General features: G+C 31.4%; 1 protein-coding gene across 1 annotated transcript; it reads right to left on the bottom strand.

Annotated features, from left to right (window-relative positions):
* Nucleotides 1-5,738: 5,738 nt before the first annotated feature.
* Nucleotides 5,739-12,937, bottom strand: LOC115983343 (UDP-glycosyltransferase 87A1-like). Its single transcript, XM_031105986.1, has 2 exons — nt 12,267-12,937; nt 5,739-6,776 (listed from the first exon to the last, which is right to left on the bottom strand). Exons 1-2 carry the CDS (start codon nt 12,766-12,768, stop codon nt 5,887-5,889), a joined length of 1,392 nt encoding a protein of 463 aa, XP_030961846.1. The 5' UTR covers nt 12,769-12,937; the 3' UTR covers nt 5,739-5,886.
* Nucleotides 12,938-17,235: the final 4,298 nt, after the last annotated feature.

Genomic DNA, 17,235 nt, shown 5'->3' with positions numbered 1-17,235 from the left:
ATATATATGTTAGCATGTGAATATTTATATACTAAATGTTTAACATGTGGATACTTATATACCATATATTTAGCATGATTCTTTACAACATGACTATTTACAATGTAAAAACAAAAGAGATAGAGTAGGAAGAATAATACATTGTTGTCATCCACTACATTTTTCTCATTTATCATGTGAAAAACACAATAAGAAGAAACATTAGTGCCAATAAAATGGAAGGAATCATGTATGCTTGATTGGTGCTTATTGGTTTAATGAAATTGAACCAGAGGTAAAAATCTCTAAAAGATGCAATTCTAAGAAAGAAAAGATTTAAAATAACAATGCTTGGATTTAAAGATGAAAAGCTTCAAAACTTGCCTAAAAAGAAATGCACAAATTATTTTGAGAATAGATTGTTTGAAAAAAAAAAAAAGTTTGCCCATTTTCTTTGTACAATACTTAAAAGATTTTTTGTTCTCATAAAAAGGACCCCATTTTATAAAAAATAACTTTGGCTTTAGAGAAAAGAGGTTGGAAAAACCTTTCTTTTTTTTTTTAGATAGAGTAAAAAAAGTTTTAAAAACTTTTTATTTTGAGAAAAGGGTTTCCATGTTTCAATTGGAAACCATGTTTTTATCAATTTTTACAAGAGATGACAAAAGGTTTTCTTTTGAATAAGCAAAGTTTGGGTTTTGAAAATTTTTAGTGAAAACAACAGCTTTTTAGAAAGGGGTTTTGGGAAAAGAGTTGATTTAGAGAAAAAGGGTGTCCGTGGGTTTTTTTTTTTTTTTTTTTTAAGGAGGGGATCCGAACATTCCCATGGCTTTTGTTTTTTTAAAAAAGAGTTTGCTTTGAAAATCATTTTGCAAAAATACCTATTCTAAAAGAAAAAGAATTTTGGGGGGAAAGATTGATTTAAAAAAAAAAAATGTTTCATGGGTTTTCCTTAAAGGGTTTAGATTTAAAAATTCCATGATTTTTATTTTGATAATAAAATTTTTAAGAAAAAGGAGTTTGTTTTGAATATATGTATGTATGTACGTATGTATGTATTGTATAAGAACACCAATTCCACAAAAAATAAAATAAAATAAATTGGAGGAAAAGGTTGATTGAAAAATTTTCAAGGGTTTTTCTTTTAAAGAAAAGGGGTTTGGATTTAAAATCCCAAGATTTTAATAATAATAAAAAAATGTTCCTATAATGCTTATCCGAATTAACAGAAATTTCCTGAAGTGCTCCCCTGGACGGCAGACCACCTCTATGGACCTTGGCTTTGGTTAGTTGAGGAGACATTCATCCTCGGCCCAACCTCCTAGGCCATTATGATCAAAACTAACTTCTTCATTTACTAACACGGGCTCCCTTGACAATGTTTACTCCTTCTCGGACGACCCCCCATCTTCGACTTGGGCCTTAGGCTCAATATACACATAGAAAATGAGCTCCTGGGCCCAATAGCCCTACAATATATTGTTTATTATCTTCACTATATATATATATATATATATATATTTCTTAGGTAAATTACTATTTGACTTTTGCAATTTGACCATTCTATAATTTAATTCATAAAATTTCAATAATTGTATTTAAATTCCTAAAATATGATTATTTCAATTCTATCCAAATTCGGAGAAGATCTTGCTTTGGTGAAGTTTCATGCCATTAAAAAAAAAATGGAAAAGAAAAAGGAGAGGACTCTCTCCAAATCAATAGATATTATATCATACAAGCAGCTGAATAAATGATATAGACTATATAGGAAATATATTCTCAAGCTTTACTCTTGTACTGCTCTAAGGGTTTTGCTAAGGTAGATTGTTTGGTCCTATTTCAGAATCCTATTGCTAAGGTATATATTCATTTGTTTTTTTTTTTTTTTTTTCGATTTACCAATTGACATTCATTGAGCATCTCCTTAGATTCAAGTGTTACTTTATCTCCAACACTACCGTATGTCTCTCCATTAATCTAGATTCTTCAAATGCTATTATATGGAATTTTGATAGTCACCAATAGATTTCTACCTCCTCGCCTCTCATCTTTTTTTCCTTATAAATTTTCAATTGTTCTCTATCCACAAATTGATCAATATGGCCTTCAATGAATAGCTAATTTCTTGAGTGTTTTAACCATTCTTTCGGTCATGACTCAAGTCTGTCTGTCAAAACCCAATCAAAAAAGTGCAGGAGATAGAGAGTGACTCTAGAGGTAAAGGACAAAACTGAAGCATATGAGAGGTGAACATTAGTAGCCCAGATCCAAAGGGTACGAACTCAAAATGAGTTTTTTTTATTCATATTATTCTTATTATTTATTTATTTATGTCCATCTCATTACTAGAAGAAAAAAAATGTAATTCAATTTTGGGATTTCATGATGAACGAGTTTGAGTTTTCATGGTCTCAAAACTATTCAAATATATTTTTGCATTTGATCATGTTTGTTATAAATTGCTTTATGATTGCCCTCTTCTAGAGTACATGAATATTACTCTCAATATGATTGCCATAATGTTTTTTTGTTTGATAATTAACTTCAATATGATGTTCTCATTTTGGTCTTCGTTTTATAATAAGAGTGTTATTCGTTTTTATAGTAAGAGAAATTGCTGTTGTTCTATTTTTTATAATTCGTTTTTAAAATTGTGTTAAAGTCCTCTTTAGATGTTGAGAAAGCAGGCGAGAAGTCGTTCTGTTTGTTTTATATCTAAATTTTTTGAGCGCTAACTTTCCTAGCTCAACTTCTATGTTTAGTGAATATAAAAATATAGTAAAGGAAACAATTTGTGTTACTATTTAGTTAATTTCTTGGAAGAAACAATGCATATTCCTTAATTAATCCACCAATTGTCTAATAGAAACTAAATCCAACCTCGTTTCATGAGGTTTTTGATTTCCAACTTCAAGGATTTTGCTAAGGTAGATGTTTCAGACCTATAATGACATCCCATTCGTAAGTGTGCAAGTATCATGCTAATTTTCATATTCATCTTGTGTAATGCAAGCAAAAGCAAGAGAAATTATCCTCATAAATTTTTTACATGTGAAAACTAGAGACTGTGTAGTCTCTACCATGTCTATACTTCATAATCATTGGTGACATGCCTTCTAGAAAATACAAGGAGGAACTCCAATTATACTGATTATTAATGAGTGAATTGCTATTGCTTTTTGTTTTGATTGTAATACCAAACTAACTCAAGTTTTCATATATATGCAAATGATAACAATTAACATGTCTGTAGAAGATGACACTTATGTTCTGTTTATACTTTGTCTGGTTGCTAAATGGAGAGGATTTTCATAGGAGGATTTCAGTTACTGGATGCGCATAAGGACTTCTGTCAATTTGACTATGTTTTGGATTATATATTTATATATATATATATATATATATATTACTTTTAGATGAAAATCCTGGTATGTTGTATCGAATTTATATATGGTTTCGGTTATAATGGTTTGGAAATTTATTCAAGTGACATATCCTTATATCTTGTTTCATAAAGACTGTAGAGGCATGATCTTTTATTTCATCTTCTTTTCTTTCTTTTTTTATTGAGGGGTGTAGTAATCCTTGTCTATATGGTTTCACTTATAATGATTTTCATTGGATGAACCAATTAAGTTCATAACTTTTATTGGATGGCCTACAAGCTATACTTTCAGGTGATTTTCCCCCAAGCTATACTTTTTTTTTCCCCTAAACTGTAGCGTATTTAAGTTGATGTCTATGAGAGCATTAGCTGTGAATTTTTTGACAAGTTTAGAAGCTATTACAATTTATCAATCGTGCTATATGATTAATTAGCTAATTAAGCGCTAATTCAGTCTCCAAATTAGCTAATTAATCTCTTTCTCGAAGTAATCTCTTTCTCTTGGACATGTCTAGTTAATAGTTATGGTCTAGCCCATCTTCAGAATAAATTAGCGAATTAGGCCATTGTAGAAGTCATGATTCTTCTTTCGTATTGCTAGGGGAATCAACTGGTTTTAAATGCTTTATTGGATTTTTAGAAGTTTCGGGTGTCAAAAGCTAGAGAAAGGATATTTGAGGGAGATTCTTGTAGCAGATAACATAATACAGAGTGAAATTTGTTTTTGTTTTGAAAAAATAAATTAAAAATAAATAATAATAATAATAATAATGATAATAATGATAATAATTTATTGGCCTATCTTTTTATCAACACTATGTGACAATGTAAATGATATCATTATGGTACAATGTAAATGATTAATAATAGATGATCTTGCGAGCATTGGTACCTTCCCAGTTACTTGTTAATAGTAATGAAGCACATAATTACAAACAGTCACTTAAAACCAGTTGATTCAAGCCACGTAATTACAAACATGTCCTATTTCAGAATCAATGACTAGTGCGGTTGTTGTTTGGCATGATTACAAACATGTCCTGGTTCAAAATCAATAACTAGTGCCACGTTCATTTGACATAATTAATTTTGTCAATTTATTTTACTATTTAACATATTTTTGCTACTATTTATAAATCTCATTATACTATTTCAACTAATTTTATCTTTATCTACAATACTTTCAGCAAAAAAACTTTCAGTTTTAGCAAAATAAACGGATTCCAAATAGAGTCTCAAAAAAAAAAAAAATAATGGGAAGGGAGTTTTATAAGTTAAAGTGTTGGACTTGGATTGAGATTAGGTGTAATTGCAGTTAATTTACTTAAACTCATCATGGCGTTGATGTGGCCATTTAATGGGATTGGCATTGCCACCGTGTGGTGTACGGCAGTTGGTTCAGCACCGGTGGGATCCATGTATACTGAATGGATGTATTTTGATGAATTTGGTTTAACCTTTTACTGAAGATTGAAGAAGAAGAAGAAGTCAACGAGTTGACAAGCTGCTGGTATTAATATATATATATATATATATATATATATATATATTTTTATGTATGTTTCAATTGAAAGCACTGAAAATGATTAGAAATAAAGTGAACTTTATAGACCTAAGACTGATGCTAATTTAGGATTTGCCAAACGAAAGCACCGAAAAGCTTCTAAGCACGCACATAGTGTGTATGATGAGGTCTATATGATAAAATTCTCTTTGCACATTCTCTTTGCACAGGTATGACATTAATTTATATATATTGTTCAGTTTTAGAATAAAATTGAAGTAAACTTTAGGCAAAAATGCACATGTAACACATTAATTTATATACTAGCCTCATTGCACGCACTATGTGTGTGCTTAGAGTTTTTTTTTTTTGTTTCTTTTTGGTTTAATGTCAAAACTTTCCCTTCATCCCAATTTGAAGCTTATGTGCTTAACGAATGATATTTGTGTATTTGCCAATCACCAATATAGCTAGGGATGTAATGATACCTAGCACAATTAAAATAATAATAATAATAAAAAAAATAAAATAAAATAGTATTGGAATAATTAGTTTGTGAGTTTGTATGCGGTACTAGGTACCATCACTTTTTTTTTTTGTATATATGTGTGAAGCTCCCTCCTGGAGACTTGAATCCCGACTTTTGCTCTCCACACCCTACAAGCATTTATATTTGTAAAGTGACTATCGCACCAAGGGGGGAGCGGTGGTAGGTATCATCACTCTTAGCTATATTAGTGATTGGGAAATGCATAAATACCGTGGGATAAAAGGAAAGTTTTGACATTAAACCAAAAAAAGAAAAAAAAAATTAGCACGCATTATTGAGAGAAAGATAAAGTTGGTTAGAATCTTTTCCCTTTATAATTTCTGGTGCATCTTGGGTGACAGCTTCAATTTTATTTTTTAGGAAATTGTTGAACAGTAAAGTGTCTGAAACTGCACGATCTTAAATGAAATTACAGTCGACTCCTACAAATCAACTGATTAATGAATACAATACAATAGAATTTGCTTAATGACCATGGCCTTCTGAAATATTTCTAATAAAATCATTAAGATTTGCATCAGATGACCCACCGTTCGCAATTGCTCGTTGACTTGACTTCTGAAATTCTTTTGCTCTTTTCCTCATCGCATTCATCTCATCGCTTTTGTTATCCATAAACCTTTTCACAAGCTCTGAAATTTCACCTCTTGTCACAACTCCAACATCTTTCTTAACCTTCCATCCAATCTTCCAATCCTCCACAATGTGTTTATTGATTGGGACTTGATCCCAAAATATAGGAAAAGTAAGCATTGGCACACCAGCAAAAACAGCCTCAAGAGTGGAATTCCAGCCACAATGTGTCCAAAACCCTCCTATTGAAGAGTGGCACAACACCTTCAGTTGGTCACACCAAGGCACCACTAGGCTCATATCACCACTACAATCCTTGAACTGCGCAGTTTCTCCACGTGACACCCACAAGCACCGAACACCACTGTCCCTTATACCACCAATAATTTCATCCATTTGGGCATTTGAAACCGAATGGAAACTTCCCATTGAGATGTACAACACCGAACATGGAGGTTGAGAATCAAGCCACTGGAGATAGTTGACACCATTGTTAGAATTAGTTAAAGAAGCATCCTTTTCTTCAAGTTCTAAGTAAGGTATGGCAGGACCAATAGGGTAGACAGGGATAGGAAAGTTGGCTTTTATGGCGTCAATGGCTTTAGCTTCAAGTTCATGAAAGGTGGTGAATAGAAGATACTGCGCTTTATTGGACACGCTTGAAATACCTTCCAGGACTCCAGGCAAGACTAGTCGACCATCTCCATATGTGAAGGTGGGAAGATCAGCAATACGGATAGTAGAAACTCCAGGGATGTAGTCCACAAGCTCATCACCCCGTTCTTAATTAAACACATAGAAAGTAGTGTAAGTGAAAAGCCTAAATACTAGAAACTGCCTTGGAACATGGAGCTAGAAAACCAAAAAAGGGATACAATGCGAAGCTTAAGCTTCTTTAATGGCATTTTTTGGGCCCAATCTTTTAACGCAGTTGAAGATATCTTTTTTTGGGTCATGTTAATAAGTGTCATATGGCATTAGTTAAGAATCCATTTTAGGAAAATTTTGACATCACTTTTATGGGAAATGAAAAAGCTGTCAAAACATTAATTTCTTTTTTTTCTTTTTTCATAAAAATTTTCTTTAATTAGATTCTTAACCAATGCTGTACGGATAATCACTTCCGGTGATATGGAATATCTATTATTGCAAATATACAAAACTTTGATAGGGAAAAAAAGCTGTTTGTGGGTCTTGTACCATATTGGTTGATTGTTTGGACTTTGATTTGATGACCACCTTATATAAACGAGTTAAGTGTGTGTAAGAGTAACAACTTTTTCCCAACTATTTAGCCAAAAAAAAAAAAAAAAATCCCTTTTTCCCAACTAATATTAATTGGCAACCACCTTATTTATACGAGATTACGACTTTTAACTGTTTGGTCCTTTTCTTTGATAAGAACTGTTCTGTCCTACTTACCTAACTCAATTAATTTTTTTTAGTCAGTTCAAGAATATAGAATATATATATATATATATATATATATATATTTATATTTATATTTATATAAGAGTAACAACTTTTTCCCAACTATTTAAAAAAAAAAAAAAAAAAAAAAAATCCTTTTTCCCAACTAATATTAATTGGCAACCACCTTATTTATACAAGATTACGACTTTTAACTGTTTGGTCCTTTTCTTTGATAAGAAAAATTCTGCCCTACTTACCTAACTCAATTAATTTTTTTAGTCAATTCAAGAATATAGAATATATATATATAATTTTTGCAGCATAGGAGAGGAAAATGTTTGGTTTCAAACGCTAATGAGAAGATGAATTAGTCTTTGTCATGTATATGATGAGATACATATCATCTTTTATTGGTAATTAAACCACAAGGCTCCGAACACGTTTGAAGTCAAACTTTGTCTATAAAGAAAATATTTAATATATAATGTTAATGTACACAATGGCCCTTGTTATCAAAATTGTAACGAACATGGAATAAAAAAAGTTTAATGTCAATTACTGATGTTTATTAATCTAATATAATGATTTGGTGCAACCATTAAGTCACTACTTCAACCAATTAATAGCTGGTTCACATTCTAAACAAAATATATATAAAAAAAAATAATAATAATTAGTTATTTTGAAATATAGATATTCATATGAACGAATAGATATCCATAATCAATTTTTAAAAAAGTAATTTGTCTTGAAATAATAATGCAATACACCCATAAACTCTACATAAAAATTATTATATTTCTTTAATTTTGAAGTTAGTCATTTTAGTCTTGTATCTTTGTCTGAAAACCATTTTAGTTATTTAATTTGAAGTTTGTCCCTTTAGCAACATTAAATTATTACTAAATAAAATAATCTTTGGACAAAAGTTTCGGATAAAATCATTTTTTTGACAAAATTATCAAACTAAAATAATCGACAAACTTATAGAACTAAAATTATTTTTAAATAAAATCATCAAATGTAAATTGCATTTTTGGCTAAAAGATATCTTTGGGGGGTCTTTCTTAGTTTTATTATTGGGTCCAATTAATAAGTGTTTTTAAAGTATTTATTAATAGGTCATGCTAATGGTTGTCTTTAAGTCAATGGTTAATAATCTATTTTAAGAAAGTTTTGACATCATTTTATGAGAAATGAAAAAAACTGTAAAAACATTTTTTTTCTTTTCCCATAAATATTTTCTTTAAATAAATAATTAATTATTGCCATAAAAGCATTTATTAGCATTCTCATTTATTAATAAACCATTTTATAGATGATTTGGTACTATTTTTATTAAAAATTAAAAAAATAAAACAAAAAGCAGACAAAAAAATTATTTACCTTTTATTTATTTATTTAAGAAAGTCACTTTTCTAAGGTTTCTTATGCATCATTCCCAAAATCCGAACAGACCACGTGAGTCCAAAAATTTTTATGTACATTTGTTGTTTAGTTTACGCCATTTGAGGAGTAAATTACAAAAACCAACCTTTTTTTTTTTTTTTTTTTTGGGTTAAAACAAAAACCAACTCTTAAGATAATAATATAATATCTAAGTGCGCATTTTTGGTATGGTAGTCACTCTACAAATATAAATGTTTGTAGGATGAGGAAGGTAAGGATCAGGATTCAAATCTCTAAGAGTGAATTTTACATATATATACATTCAAATTAGTCTAAAGTAGAAATTTTACATTGTAAATAAAAAAATAATCTATATATATATACATAATAGTAGAAGCTGAGAGAAAGTGGATTCCTATAATTAAAGAGATGGTGACAAATAGGATAAGTGCCCATCCAAAATTTAGCCATGTTCTACTTTAAAAAGTGGTACATTATATTGTTTGGTAACGCTAAAACATCGTTTAAAAATGATAAAATATAAATTTTCACTGCGTTAAACACTTGGTATAAAAAAGAAAACTAACCGCTTAAGAAGGAAAAAAAAAAAAAAAAAGGACTGCTACACGGAGAAAGGAGAAAGAGAGACCGAGAGAAAAGAGAGACAGAAAAATAGAGAGGCAAAGAACGGAGAAGGAGAGAGAGATCGAGAGATCAAAAACTGCAGTTTGCAATCAAGAATGAAAAGATGTCTCTCACTTCCTGTCAAATTTCTTTATCTAACTATCCGCTAATTTCTTTCCCTGGAATAAGAAGAAGTAAGGAAGATGAAGCGTCAAGAACGAAGAGGAGTCAAGAATGAAATAGAGGGGCAGAGATGGAGAGAAGGGCGCCACCCAGATCTTCTGCCATCACCGTAAGCCTCCACTCACTACCCAACTATTGGAATTGGAATCGCTACTGGTATAGCTTTGTTTTAAATTTAAAAATTTAAGGTTTTTGGTTTTTATTTGGAGAATCAATTGGGAGTTGATTATGATTTAAATTGGTATTTTGGGTTAGATTCGGTTTTGATTAAGGGATACGGAGATAGAAGAAGCAAGTAGAGTTTGTAGGCGCCAAGAGAGAAAAAATATCTATGGCTAGCCATTGCCTGTTCCCTCGCCAGACTTAGGCCATCGGAACCGCAAGCACACATGAAGAAAAAACTATGACCATATGCCACCCAAATCGTCGGAATTGGCACCGGTACAATTTTTTTTCCCATTTTTTAGATTTGGCCATTTGGGTTTTTTTTGGTTGATATGTTTAGATTTGATTCGTTTTTGTTTCAGGTTTTTGGGTGCTTCTGTTTCTAATCTTTACAAAACCATTGAGATTAAATAATTATAGGATTGAAATCATTGGGTATTTTCGTTTCTAGTACTTATTTTCCTTTTTCAATCTTATTTTAGGTCTTTCTGCCGGAACATCATACACCCAAATAGAGTCTATTAGGCACAGAGAGACAGGTCGCGCCGTATACCTGTAACCGATAAAGTTATTGTTTTTGGTTTTTTCCTTTTCGTTTTCAAATCTGGGGTTTGAATATGATTTAGGTTTGAATTTCTTGGTTGGATTGGTTTAGATTTAGCTATTTCAATTAGGTTTGGTTTTGAGTTAGGCTTCCATTAGCATGCCATTGATAGGTAATTTGGCTAGTTGTTAATTTTTAACATTTTAAATTATTGTTGTGTTAGTTCTGGCTTGAATTAGATTGGTTTGGTTTTGAGTGATCATTTACGAAATTCATTACAATTAGTATTTTTTCTCTTTTGAAAATTGAGACTACTAAGTTTTTGAAATTGACAGCACTGATCAGCTTTGCTATGCCTAAGATATAATCAATATATACATTTTATTATATGCTTACAAATTGTTTGATAAAATTCTGCTGTTTTTTAATTCTAAAATTTATTTTTATTGTTTATAATTTAAGTTTTATGAGGTGTATAATTCTCCCAATAGTACCTAAATGATTCAAATCATTGGATTCTTTCTCCCTCAGGTTTGTATCAGTTTATTTTATAGTTTATTTTTGTTTGTATGGAATCAATAATTTACTTCTTATTACATAATAATTGTGTTAATTTTATAATCATTATGAAACTGAGGGTGGGAGAGAGGGACTTACTTTTAATGTGATATAGGTCAAAGCTTAATGAAAGTTTGGGCAATGATGGAGTTATTTTTAGGAGGAGCATGTAATTCAGCAACATAAATATACCTCTGTTTGGAAGAATCTCAACTTTTCAGTTAAAACAGAGTGACAATATTTTGAATATGATGATTGTTTTTGTAATATCTCCTGTCTAAGGTTCTAATTTTCTTTTTCTCATACAGGTGGTGTGTACATGGGAAAAAGGGATTTTGACTCTGATATAGAATGCTTTAGGTTTTTTCTAAATCTGGTGTTATTAATGACAAGGCACTGTTGACAGGCTTGATTGTTCTGTTTCTAAACATAATAATAGCTGTTTGTTCAGGAGGCATTCTATACTGTTGGTATTGGAGTTTGGATAAGGAATGCAACTGATGTCTGTTTTTCTTAATGGCACTCTGTTTTTGTTAGAGAGGTTCTGAGGGTCCCATGGTCTAGATTTTTGATGATTATGTGGAAATACGATATTGTTTTCTCTACAAGATTCTAGAAATTATTATGTAGCTTTCTATTTCTGCTGTTGCATTTGATGTGATTAATCAGTGCTTACCTTTGGAATCCTAATGTGTTTTTGCATTGTTATCCTTCGGCTCTATATTTTGTACATATATATATATATAGTAAATTCATTATTTAGTTTTTTTTTTTTGGTTGGTTGTAATTTCAACACTCTTTTTGCTATAACATACAGCTATTTAGACAATTAATTCATTTGGTTTCCTTACATGTCCTGTGTTGATTTCTCAATTTATGCAGTTACTTTTTTTCATTTGTAACATGACTTAATAATGTAGTCACAAAAGCAAGCCTATTTAGGCCCTTATTCATGTGATCAATGCTACTTTGTTGTTGCTTTCCTACTTCTTAATGTTGCATATTGAAAACAAATTTGGGAATGTTGAGTGAACTTCCATTATAAAAAAAAAAATAAGAAAAAAAAATTAAACAAAAGAGAGATCCAAAAGAAGTGGATGAACTTTATAAATGTTGGCTAATTTTGTTTTAATTAGATTTTTTTTTTTGGTTGGGGAGCTGTATTAGTGATTGGGTTCTACAGGGTTATTAAAATGAATACTAGCTGTTCGATGAAATCCGGCAAAGAACTTGGGATAGAAAAGGTTCCGTTTGGATTATTCTAAAACAAAATTAGAGGAATTGGATTGAGTTTATTAAAAATTAAAAATTATCCTGTGCATTGCGCGAGTTAAACACTAGTAGTAATAATAATAACATAATATAGATACAGTAAAAATATAGTTTTGAGACGCACCTGACAAATCGACCGGGAAATGCTGGTTCTGCACGAGCAGTTCAAAATGATGAAACACTGAGAACACCATCGCCGGCATAGGAAAAAGTGAGGCCACTGGAATATTCCTTCGGTTCCCCAAGCCGATAGCCCAATACACATAAGTATCAGCCACGATAGCTTTCACCGGCGGCTGAAGCCGGTCCAGGAGCTCCTCAAAGTGCACTTCCATCTTCGTATTCACGGCTTTCAGAAAGCTCGGTAATTCTTTCCCACGACTCACCTCGGAAGGTATGCAATTGGGTACTGTGGCGAAGCGTATCTGAGCCGGTGGCTTTGGCTCTGAGCTGATGAATCCGAGCCACTCTTCGGTGACGACGAAGCTGATGAGAATATCGGCGGTTTTTGAAGCCAGAAGCTTGCACAAATTCATCATAGCGTTGATGTGGCTGCGACCGGGATATGGCATAGCCACCAGGTGGCAGACAGTTGGCTCAGGCTGTTCTGTTTTTGCAGGATCCATTTTGATGGATGATGATAAGGATAAAGGCTTTCTTTTGTACGCACCAAATGGCCGCAGTGGAAGACCTTGTACTGATCTTTATATCTCTGGCTTATCAAGATCTTTCTATTTGGATAATTACGTGGAAAGCCTAATTCTTTTTATAAAATTTGGAACTCTCTCTCTCTCTCTCTAAATAAAAGATCAGATCTTATTGAATCAAAAATTGAATGATACAAAGCAACTGAGCCCAATACAATTAAAGGTATTCTATATATACACGTCTCTAACATAATCAATTCCCTAATTTTCAACAAACTTCGTCATTAACAATCCTAAACTATACAATGGTATTGCAGTATTTACATGACAGACCAATGGCTACAAGCCACGTGTATCATAATCTCCAAAACTATATATGAACACTTCATGATAAGGCATAGCTTCAATGGTCTCTAGCACATCCTTGCAAGCCCACTGATGCTCTGTATCTGATGCCTCTGCTTCGCATTGCTTGTAACTGAAATTGTGTGCAAGTGGTGCTGCTCCACTCTTGCACTGCTGTCCTCCACTAGTCTCAGCAGATGCATCCTCAAGTATGGAGAAAAGGGCATTAGTTTTAACACTTTTGAAGAAGAATACAGAGAAGTAAAGCCGTAAGAGAGAATACTACTATTCTATACTCTGATAACTTTGCTTTTGATCATATAATAACAAACAAAAAGGCCTCAGTAATGTATTTATTTTAATTTCCTCAATTAGTATCACTTTCCTAGTGGTATTATTGGGCATTCTAAAGTCATTAACATAGCTTTATTGTTTAATCCAGCTCGAGGCGAATGTAGAGTATCATTTCATACTGTCTTTCAATTAGGAGCAAATAGAAAAAGGTATTTATCAATTATCGATTGCAGTGTGTGTATATATATATATTTTAATATTTGGTTACATCTTTTCTTATCATTGGCAAAAATGTTCAATATTCTTTCTCCCTATTTCTAATTTGTAATTCTATAGTGATCCTTTAGTGCATTGCTTGTGTAATGGACCTTTCCAGTCCGAGCAAGATGGACTGACGTGAGAGAGAATAGATTATATGTAGTAATGTGTGTGAAAAACTAAAGAACTAAATAAAGCTTGCTCGCTCATCTTATTCAATGAATTGAATAATACATCCAGGATCTGTGTATACGGTCCCCACAATAAATACTAAATGAATACGATTTACACTATTTTTGTCCCATAGTAAATTGTGAGTAGTTGAAATATGAAACCAAGTTCACCTACTATTTTTTCTCTATTACTTACCACTCATCAAATTATGATAAATGTTGTGTAAAATGTTACGTTGGTAGCATTTGTCAACAAACACAGCAAGCAAATGAAAACTCTTATCTAACCGACAAGTAACACGTGCACAGCCTTGAACTTGTAACTGAACTGATGATTTGTGCTTCTTTCTTCAAGATCTTCTAATAATGTGAGAAACTAGTAACTTTGGCGAGGGAATATCAAGGGGGTGTTTGGTAGAGGAGTTTTGAGTAACATTGTTTAAGTATTTTTGATATACGTGTAGGTGAAAAAATGTGTATAAATGTATGTAAGTGTGTTTAAAATACTCAAAAGTGTGCTTGAAATGCCTTACCAAATGGGCTGCAAGATTCCAATACATATGTGATATATAATATCACCTAAATGACAATATTGCCTCTACTATAGTTTTGATTTTTGATTTTTTTTGGATAATTAGATAGTTGAGAAAAGAGGAATTAATTTGAACATTACATGTTTCTATTGAAATTACTAAGATTTAAGAACAATTTGAGATTCAACTAATGGCAAAAAATGTATTTACCGTTATAATTAATTTAAATACAAATAAATTAGTGAATGCATCAAAACTAAAAAAAATAATAATAATAATAATAATTTATTAAGATAATATACAAAAAGTTCAAAAATCTATTTATAAACTAAGTTAATGTTAAATATAAAGAAAGAAAATATTAAAATTAAATAAAATTTTTTTATAAAATATTTGATTATTTGGGTTTATTCTCACAAACAATTACAAAGTACAAACTAATACATTAATATAGTATTCATTTGAGTATTTTATAATATTTTGTAATTTATTTGCATAGTGTTTATCAAAAATATAGATGCTGATAGGTTTTATGCTAAATGTGTGAGAAAAAGTAAAAACTTTTTTTTTTAATTTAAAAAAAAAAAACTTAAAATTTTTTTTTTTTTTTTTTTTTAAGTGAGACAAAAAAAAAAAAGAAGCTTTTGTTAGTTACGTGTCTTATACAGTACATGAGTTTCCATAAATCAATTGGATTTTTTTTTTTTAATTTCTTTCAAGAATAAAGTTTAGCTCTAAATATATTTAGAGCCTTAGGGTTTCAATGCACAATAATAAGATGATATGTATACCTATCATGAGATCAACAAAATTATATACATTTCAAATGACAAGGACTCATGTCTTCTTCTTATTATAGGTTGAAGCCTAAGGTTTTTTGTAAAGTTCTTTGGTTTCCTCTACGATAATACGTCTCGGTGTTATCCTGTATTTGCATCTCTCTTCCCTACTTTTAATCTTTTCTTTTATTGTTAACAATGGATAAATATGGTTTACGGTAGTGTTATCGCTTATTTGCGCTCATTTATTCTTGTTCCGTACTTAGTCTAAGTTAGAGTAAAAGCAATCTAGCAGTAATTTTTAATTGGAGGGTATGAACAAGCTCTTGTGTATTTACACAAATCCGAGCTTTCAATTTTGTAAAGACTTCTTCTTGTATGTATGGATCCCAATATCAAACTTCCTAGCAACTGATTGATTGTTGTTGGATGCAAGGTTCTTCACTTCAAAGAATGTTGAAGATCTGGAAGCACTTGATTACAAAAACTCTAAAATGCACAAGAACGCAGTAGCTTCTTATAGAGTATATATGTTCTCTAAATTGAGTCTCTATGTTGATGATGATTTTAAAATAAAGCTTTTATATAATCTAGAGGTTTAGTGAACGAAACCCTAGCAAACCACGTCATCGACCAAAATTCTAATATGAGAATTTTGGATTTGCGAAGCTTGATAGATCGAGAGTTGTCGAGCTTAATGTTGAGAATTACTCATTAAGTCTCGATAAATGCTAGTGTTGGGCTTCTATTGAGACTAGTGTCGAGGTTCACTGTTTCAGCTTTTCTTCAATTATTTCTTGGTTCAATCTTCGTGTATTTAATGATACAACTTGTGATGTTTGTTTAACACACTTCTTGATATTTTAAACATATCTTAAATCTACCCAATTACAAGTAAAGAGCATTTTCTCACAAGATAAGCTAATACATAGAAAATATTACCTGAACAAACTTTCAATTTGGTTATTACCTGAACAAACTTTCAATTTGGTTATGAAGACCCATTTGCACCCAATTATGTACATGGTGGGATCACGAGGGACAAGAGTCCAACTGTCCAAGTATGTTTAGCATGGAGGGCTTGAAGTTCTTCTTGAAGTTCTTCACGCATAGCAGCAACCCAAATAGGATGTTTTAATGCAGATTTTAGTGATTTCGGCTATAGAGGAATTGAAGATTTAACGTGATAATGGAGCAAACCGGCCTAAAGCTGCCCACAGATTTGTATAGAATGAGTATTGAGTGATTGGTGACAATTAAGGAGTAGAGGTCCATGCTGTGTGGTGGAGCCGAAAGAGACAATAGGTTGACTGTGTAGGAGTTCAAGCTGATGGGGTGTACTTGCAGCAAGTGGGCCAGTGATAACCTCCTTATTTGCCTTAAGGAATGTCTCGACAGATAAATAAGGTGATCAGGAAAAGTGGTGCTAAATCCAACATGTTTTTAAGTAAAAAGCTAGAAATACAACAACCCGAGATAGAACTCATCTATCTCATGTTATGGGTCTTCAACAAGGCGTTCCTAATTAAGTGAATTATTAAGGCTCCCTTTGAAAATAGGCACTAAGAAACATGAAGCCTTTGCTGAAGTGATTATGAAGGTTCATAAAAAATGCAAGGCTAGAAAATGAGTATGGGAAAAAAAATTAGTTTGCTCCCCTTTTAATTTCTTAACCAGTCTACCATGGCAACTAAGAAACTATGAAGCACGGGTGCATTTTGGGACTCGGCAATTTTTGAATAAGGTGGGTGCGGGTGCGGCGGGACTCGACGATTAAAAAATTATTAAAAATATTTTTAATATATTACTAAGCATGCTTTTTTATATAATAATAATAGAAAACTCATATAATAATAATAATAATAATAATAATAATAATAATAGTGGTAGTAGTAGTAGTAGTAGTATAGAAATAATAATAATAAAAAATAAATAGATAATAATAGGTAAAAAAAAAAAAAAGTAGGAGGCTCTCACGTGTAGCTTCCCATTAAAAAAGAAAAAAAAAATGAAAAATGAAAAAAAAGGGAAGATGTGGCTCTCATGTTTTGTCAGAGAGGCACA

The sequence above is a fragment of the Quercus lobata genome, chromosome 4 (genome assembly GCF_001633185.2).
Source record: "Quercus lobata isolate SW786 chromosome 4, ValleyOak3.0 Primary Assembly, whole genome shotgun sequence".
NCBI classification, from domain to species: domain Eukaryota; kingdom Viridiplantae; phylum Streptophyta; class Magnoliopsida; order Fagales; family Fagaceae; genus Quercus; species Quercus lobata.
Note: the sequence above shows the minus strand (reverse complement) of the source record. Positions and strands in the feature narration are given on the sequence as shown.

What these genes read in the sequence shown, in the direction of transcription:
- LOC115983343 (XM_031105986.1), bottom strand. Translation starts at nt 12,768, where the DNA reads ATGGATCCTGCAAAAACAGAACAGCCTGAGCCAACTGTCTGCCACCTG. An exon ending in TTTCCCGGTCGATTTGTCAG is followed by an intron (nt 6,777 to 12,266) that starts GTGCGTCTCAAA and finishes TGTTTAATTAAG; the next exon opens with AACGGGGTGATGAGCTTGTG.